The sequence below is a fragment of the Thamnophis sirtalis genome, unplaced genomic scaffold (assembly GCF_051295495.1).
Source record: "Thamnophis sirtalis isolate CommonGarterSnake01/CBP01778 unplaced genomic scaffold, rThaSir2_p1.2 scaffold_4, whole genome shotgun sequence".
NCBI classification, from domain to species: domain Eukaryota; kingdom Metazoa; phylum Chordata; class Lepidosauria; order Squamata; family Natricidae; genus Thamnophis; species Thamnophis sirtalis.
Window position 1 is genome coordinate 5,732,539 of NW_028261384.1, and position 7,427 is coordinate 5,739,965.

Below are 7,427 nucleotides of genomic sequence, written 5' to 3' on the forward strand. Positions count from 1 at the left end.
AGGAAAGGAAAGGAAAGGAAAGGAGGGAGGAGGGGAGAGGAAAGGAAAGTGGAAAGAGAGGGAGAAAGGGAAGGGGAAGGCACGGAGGGAGGAGTAAGGGAAACCAGAAGGAGAGGGAAGGGAAGGCAAGGAAAGGAAAGGAGAGAGGAAGGGAGGGGAGAGGAAAGGAAAGGAAAGTGGAAAGAGAGGGAGAAAGGGAAGGGGAAGGGACGGAGGGAGGAGTAAGGGAAACCAGAAGGAGAGGGACGGGAAGGCAAGGAAAGGAAAGGAGAGAGGAAGGGAGGGGAGGGGAAAGGAAAGTGGAAAGAGAGGGAGAAAGGGAAGGGGAAAGGAGGGAGGAAGGAGTAAGGGAAACCAGAAGGAAAGGGGAAGAAAGTTTGGAAGGGAACGAAAGGAAAGGAGAGGAGAGGGGAGGGGAGGGGAGGGGAAAGAAAGGAAAGTGGAAAGAGAGGGAGAAAGGGAGGGAGGAGGAAATGAGGGAGGGGGGAAGGGAGGGAGAGAGAGAGGAGAGGGGGAAGGAAAGGAAAGTGGAAAGAAAGGGAGAGAGGGAAGGGAGGGAGGAAGGGCATCCTTTCGTTACAATAGTCCCATGAAGACATTTGCCAATGAAATCAGATGATTAACGCATCGGTTCCTTATGAGGCCACACAAACCATTCGGACTGTGCTTCCAAGGGTTGTGTGGGGCTGTGCTCAGAAGATACACTGCCAGGACTGCTGGAATTGTGAAGAGGCTTTGGGGTTGGCTCATGAACCGCCCCAATGACTTCAAAAGCCCCTCCCCTCCCAAAGGACTCCCACAACCTTCTAACGCAGGGATGTCCAAACTTGGGAACTTTAAGACTTGTGGACTTCAACTCCCAGAATTCCCCAGCCAGCGAGGCTGGCTGGGGAATTCTGGGAATTGAAGTCCACAAGTCTTAAAGTTCCCAAATTTGAACACCCTTGTTCTAATGGAACCATCCGAGATCCAGATTTCTCCAAATCTTTTTGCAAACTCCAATTTATGCGGTTCCAGAACCTCTTCCGTAAGGTCAGAACTTCCCATCAGTTCCATCCCACAATAACCGTCCTTCTCCCCTCCCACACACACCTTCCTCCCCCTACCCAGGTCCAAGCCGAGATCAAGAAGTCTTGGAGCCGGTGGACGTTAGCGCTGGACTTCCGAAGAAAGGCGCGGAGTGGGAGCACCACCTACAGCTATGGACCCATGGTTTCCCACACCAGCGTCACGAACGTCACCGCCAAAGGAGGCATGCCACTCCCTCTCAATGGCAAGCCGGCCCCGGGGACCCTCAACGGGCACCGGAATTTGCCAGGTTACATCCGGAACGGGTCCCTTTCGGAGAACTCATTGGCGTCTTCGGGGCCCGAACACTACAGCAAAGAGGAAGAATACCTCAACAGCTCCGGACTTTACAACGGCTACCGGCCGGCCACCTTGTTGGAAAAAGAAGAAGAATCTGTGATGTAACAAAATAAGATGATGGTTAGACAGCCCCATTTAGGGGGTCTCCGAAGGCACTGAGGGTGGCAAGCAACTTCCAGTCAATTGATTTCCCCCCCCATCACGGTTTTGGGGAGCGGGCTGTTGACTCTCCACCCGATTCTTTGCAGCGAGAAAAGCCACCTTGCCGGAGTGAAGGACAGCAACCATTTTTGGCGACCCGGCAGGGACTCCGCATTCTCCTGCCCTTGAAGGCAAGAGTCAGCCCCATTAAGGGAAAGGGGGCCAGTGGTCCTAGGGCATTCAGAGTTCTTTTTTTCTCCCTTACATCATAAAGGATCCGGCCCAACCAATCCCAACCAGGGGTCAGTTCAGGACAAAGCTTTCTCACGGGGGTTGGTTTGCTTTTAAGATTTGGTTTAACGGGAACAAACAAAAAATAATACTCCAACCAACCTGAATGCATGTTTATTTGTTTTTGTATCCAGATAAGACTTTCCCCACTTCCATATCTGTGTCCTAAATTCACGTTTTAAGCGACCAAGGGGAAACAGACCTACGAAAGGGTCTTGCAATCGAAAATCAAAGTTGTTTTCCTGCTCGTCCTGTTACGTATTGTCCCGGGGTCTTATCCCTGGACACTCACCCCCCCTCCCCCAAACAAAAGCATCAAGAGATAGTCCAGCACTCTTTGTAGGAGGAGGAATTACAATCAGATCAATACCGAGAGCTTGCTCTGCATAAAGCAGTGAGTCAGTTCAAAAAGCAAAACAAGAAGATAATATTATCTCTCTCTCTCTTTCCGGAGACAAGATTGTTGATTAACAATAAGAGAGAAACCAAAGGCTGGGTATAGAGTGAGGAGGGGAGGAGGGGGGGGCTAGATGGAGGCCACAGAGTTCTGGGTTCAGGTCCTTCATCCCTGCATCAGGATGATGAGCTCTGGAACACTACCAGGGACCTGGGGACAAACCCGCTGAGAGGATCGGATGAGCAGATAAGAAGGGCCGAAAAGCCCTATTTGCACTATCTCCAATGGAAAGAAGGGACAAGAGAGATTTGAGTAGAGAAACGGGGATTGTCCCTGGTCCAACGAGGGCTGTTTTCCCCTCGCCTCCCAAACATGTTTTTTTTTTTCCTACCTCTCCCATTCGGTACCGTTTTGCAGACAAAACACCAGGTCCTTTCCAAGGTGGGGGGGTGACCTTCGGTCCGTCCCAGAGGGATGGAAGCCCGGACACTAAACGGGGGTGGGGTGGGGGGCAGGGGGAAGGCAGCAAATATTGGATTTGCACACGAGCGAGCAGTGCCAAAGAGGACTATGTGACGTCTTCCCCAGCCTCGGTGACAGTGTGCCGGGTCACACAGCCCCCGGTGCCCCCCCCCCCCTCCGGTCGCCCAAGGTAACAGAGGACTGCTCTGTATTCCAAAGATCCGCCTAGGAGGAAGCCAAAAATAACAGTGGACAATTTTGCTTTCAAGGTTGTGCACGAAGGCAGTGTTGTGTCAAGATGACAATTTTCAAGCTCATCCTAATGGGCAAACTCTCTCTTGCCAACAAATCGAGTCTTATTCCCACCAGGAACTGCCGTTCAATAAACAGACTGAGAATCAGCTAAGGGGGAGGTTTTTTTTTTTTTAATCTTTACCAAAATCTCACAATTGAGGAAGAAGGAATCGTAAAAGACGTTTTACCTCGATTGCACAGGGAATTCTAGAACCTACGGCCACAGTTGGGGGGGGGGCAGAACTTCCGCTGCTTTGCATGACGGCCATTAAGTGAGGCGCACCCAATTTTACATTTTTTTTTGCCGCAGTGGTTGAGCGAGCCGCTCACAATTTTTAAGTGAATCACACAGTTATTAAACAAATGACTGTCCAAGAGAAATTTGCAAGAGAAAATCATGTGATTCTCACAACACACACTGTAACGGTTGTAAATGTAGGTAGTCCTCGACTTACAACAGTTCATTTGGTTACAACAGCACTGAAAAAGTGACTTACGACCGTTTTTCACAGTTACGACCTTTGCAGCATCTCCATGGATGGCGACTGACTTGTATTTATGACAATGTGCCCTGGGCCTGTGTGTGTGTCTGTGTGATGTGACTAACCCTTTTGTGACCTTCTGGCAAGCAAAAGTCAATCTGGGAAGCCGTAGGATTCACTTAACAACCGGGTTACTTGCTTAACAAGGGCAGTGTTTCTCTTTAACAACAAGGTGGCAAGGAAGACATAAAAATCAGGCTAAAATGCTCCCTGAACAAAGGCCTCACTCGGCAATAGAAATTTTGGGCTCATTTGTGGTCGTAAGTCGAGGACTAACCGTATATGCCATTTGCTGAGCATAGCTGAATTTTGATCACGTGACCGAGGGGAAGCTGCCAGCGTTGTAAGTGTGAGGAGCGTTCATGAGTCACTTTTTTCATTGGTGTTGTAAGTTCGAACGGTCTCTAAATGAATCGTTGTAAGCCGAGGTTCCCTACAGAGACGAAGCAATCAGTCCATACCAATTCTTAGATTCTTAACTGAGCTGGGATTGATAATATAATTTTGTTTTCTATTCCCCATTTTTAATTATTACTAACCGATAATCCAGCGTTGCCCGGATGCTTATTTATAGGGGGGGAAATATCTGGACCAAATGTGATTTCTAATGTTGGATTTTCCCCCTTACCAGAGGGAGCCTCCTTGTGGAGTACTGTGAAGCCGTTACCATGGCAACTCCATTGCACTGCACAGTAGAAGCCATTTTAAGGCACAACAGGCTGTAACTCTAACCCTAACCAATTTCGTTGTGTTTAAGTACAATGACAATAAAGATTATACTTATCTTAACAGAACACACACCTCAAGGGGTTTTTAGGGGTGTCGTACCCCCCAGAGTATTTGTCTCCAGAGAGTAAGTCATCTGTGTGCCAAGTTTGGTTGAAATTGCTCGAGGCTTTCCAGAGTTATGCTGGAACACACACACACACACACACACACAGCCATTTTTATATATGTAGATTAAGACCCGCTGCACATCTCCCTATTCTTAAAATAAATGCCCTTTGTTTAAAAACTACAATACCCATAATTCCTTGGAGGGAGTCCTTGACAGAACCATTGCTGCTTCAATCTCGCTTGGATCAAACCTATTCCCATCTCCCGCGTCTGCAGGGGGATGTCCAGAAAAAGGAACTCAAAGATTTGATGATAGCACCAGCCATAGAAATCGTTTTCACCCTCTCTTTTTTTCGCCCTGGATGGAGGATATACTCATCAAAATCCACCGCTTGCAATAATAAGTGGACGTTGGGAGGAAAAAAATCGCTCTGGAAATTAAGAAAGTTGTGTGAGAGGGGAAAAAAATAACATTAAAAATAATAATAATAACAAGCTGGATCCTGTCCTCCGAATTTGCACAATGGATGTTAATGTTGTCTAATAATTTATTCCACCGTGTTTCGTGTAATTTATGCTGCTTTGGTGAATTTTGTAAAGAGGGTGGGGAAGCTGCTTTCTCCCGTCTCCGATCCATCCCGAGCAAGGAATCCCTTAAAACGCTGTAATTCTTACTCAATCCCCTGCCTTTCCGAAATCTGTACTCTATTATGGTCACAGCCATAAGGACTAGGAACTTGCCGGTTTAAAACCAAATAAAAGCTGAACTCTCTAGCTAATGCCGGCATCCTGTGTTTTTTTTTTGCTTGTGTGTTTCCATGGGACGCAAGGACACTTTGTCCTTGACTGACGGGCACAATGGGAACACCCCAAAACATCCGTTGCTAAGCAGGAAGGTCGTTAAGTGAGTTTTGCCCTGTTTTATGACCTCTCCCCCCACTGTTGTTAAATGAAAGCAATGCAGTTACGTTTGTAGCACCATCGTTAAATGAATCTGGTTTTCTCCGTTGATTGTGGCTTGTCGGAAGGTCTCAAGAGGGGAATCACATGGCCCTAGGACACGGCAACCGTCATAAATGCGAGTCAGCTTGTTCAAATTTCAATCGCCGTGGCCATGGAGATGACGCAACGGTTGTGTGAAAAATGGTCCTACGTCCCTTTTTTTAAATGCCGTTGCAATTTTTGAACAGTCACTGAATGGACTGTTATAAAGCAAGAATTGCCCCTGGCATTCTCTCTCCAAGGTGAGAGAGGTGGCGCAGTGGTTAGAGTGCAGCACTGCAGGCCACTTCAGCTGACTGTTATCTGCAGTTCAGCGGTTCTAATCTCACCGGCTCAAGGTTGACTCAGCCTTCCATCCTTCCGAGGTGGGTGAAATGAGGACCCAGACTGTGGGGCGATATGCTGACTCTGTAAACCGCTTAGAGAGGGCTGAAAGCCCTATGAAGCGGTATATAAGTCTAACAGCTATTGCTATTGCTATCCTTCCACCAAGGTTAAGTTGCAAAAATTGGAAAAGAAAGAGGAGGGGGGACAATAATTGTGGGGTACAACATCAGGGATAAAAGAGGGGCGGGTTGTGGAGAGGAGGAGGAGGAGGAGGAAGAGGAGGAAGGACTATGAAGTTCTTGGTACTCTCTGATTTTGGTTTTTTTCGTATACACATTTCATGACCCAACTAGGGAACATCATCAGTGCTAGAAAGGAACAGGATTTGCAGGGAAGAGAAGGAGGAGGAGGAGGAGGAGGAGGAGGAGGAGGAGGAGGAGGAGGAGGAGGAGGAGGAGGAGGAGGAGGAGGACTGGAGTCAGTGGTCTCTCTGAACTCTGTGGCTTTCTTACAGACATTTCTTCACCCAACTAGATAGCATCATAAATGCTAGACCCTAGAATCCCCCTGCCTTCTAGCACTGATGATGTTCCCCAGCTGGATCATGAAATGTCTTCAGGGAAACCACCAATCCTAGAGACTACGAGAGACTCACATTTCTATTTCTAAATGTTTCCAGCCAAGAGGAGAAATCTTGGTGATTTTCTTGCACATATTCCATTAGCCAACTAGGGAACATAATCACTGCACTAAGGGTTTATGGTTTGTAGGGAGAAGAGGAGGAGGAGGAGGACCCTTGGTGCTGAGCCTGGTTGTATTTGCAGAAAGTGGTCAAGAATTGAGGACTAGCTGCATAGCTTGATTTTTGATATCTTGGGTCTCCCAAACACGGAAAGGAATGGCTAGAATCTGCAGTAATTTCTCGCAGGAATCCAAACTGCCAAGGGTGGGAAATCCTCACTGGAGATTTTATTCCGGATTTATCCAAGCAAGAAAATGTTGGCTTCAGCTTGCACCACATTGTGCACGCACACGCCACACACACCAACACAAATATGTGTACACACACATACAACAAGCAACGCTTGGCAGGCAGCTGCCAGTGCCCCACCAACTTTGTTTTTAATCCAATTGTCGTTTTGAAAAGCCAGATGCCCAAAATTTCTTCCCCAAGTTGTAAAATGACGTTCAGAAGACAGAATGTGGGATCGGATGCTCTGATTGCAATTATCTTATTGCTCAATCCCTGCACATTCCGGCCCTATTCCAGCAGACATTATTTATGGGTCCAAAAAAAGGAAAATTGAGTTCCCAGTTTTATTTATTTGCATTAGATTTTTATTTTTACATAAACTGTTTTATTACTTTATAACTCACTCCAGGCAGTGGACACAGGTAATACTCCTTACCTCCTCCTCTTGTTTTCCCCCCCCCCCCGTCTAGAACTTCCTGTCTCCTGGTGATTGGCCCAAAGTCACCCAGCAGGCTTTCATGCCTAAGACAGGACTAGAACTCCCCGTTTGGTTTCTAAGCCAAAACCTGATGTTTTGGCCTCTTCCACCTCTGCATTTCCCTCAAATCTCCAACAGGTATTTCGTGATGGGATCTGCACGGATGATCTTTTCTATTCAGATGAAGGATTTATTTTCTTTCTTTCGTTCCTTCTTTCTTGCAGGAAACAATAATCTGGGAAAATAAATCACAGCTTTAGGGACTTGTAATTATTCTACGCATTCCATGTTAGCTAGGAAAATGGAAAACACATG

The 7,427-nt window shown here is 47.2% G+C and overlaps 1 protein-coding gene across 2 annotated transcripts in view; it reads left to right on the plus strand.

Annotated features, from left to right (window-relative positions):
• PTH1R (parathyroid hormone 1 receptor) overlaps nt 1-1,905 on the plus strand; it is an 85,906-nt gene extending 84,001 nt beyond the window's left edge. For both annotated transcript variants that reach the window (XM_087712406.1, XM_087712407.1), the window contains exon 13: nt 1,111-1,905. In XM_087712406.1, the coding sequence (XP_087568532.1) occupies nt 1,111-1,473 (363 nt within the window). In that variant the 3' untranslated portion in view covers nt 1,474-1,905. The remainder of the gene's footprint in view (nt 1-1,110) is intronic.
• Nucleotides 1,906-7,427: the final 5,522 nt, after the last annotated feature.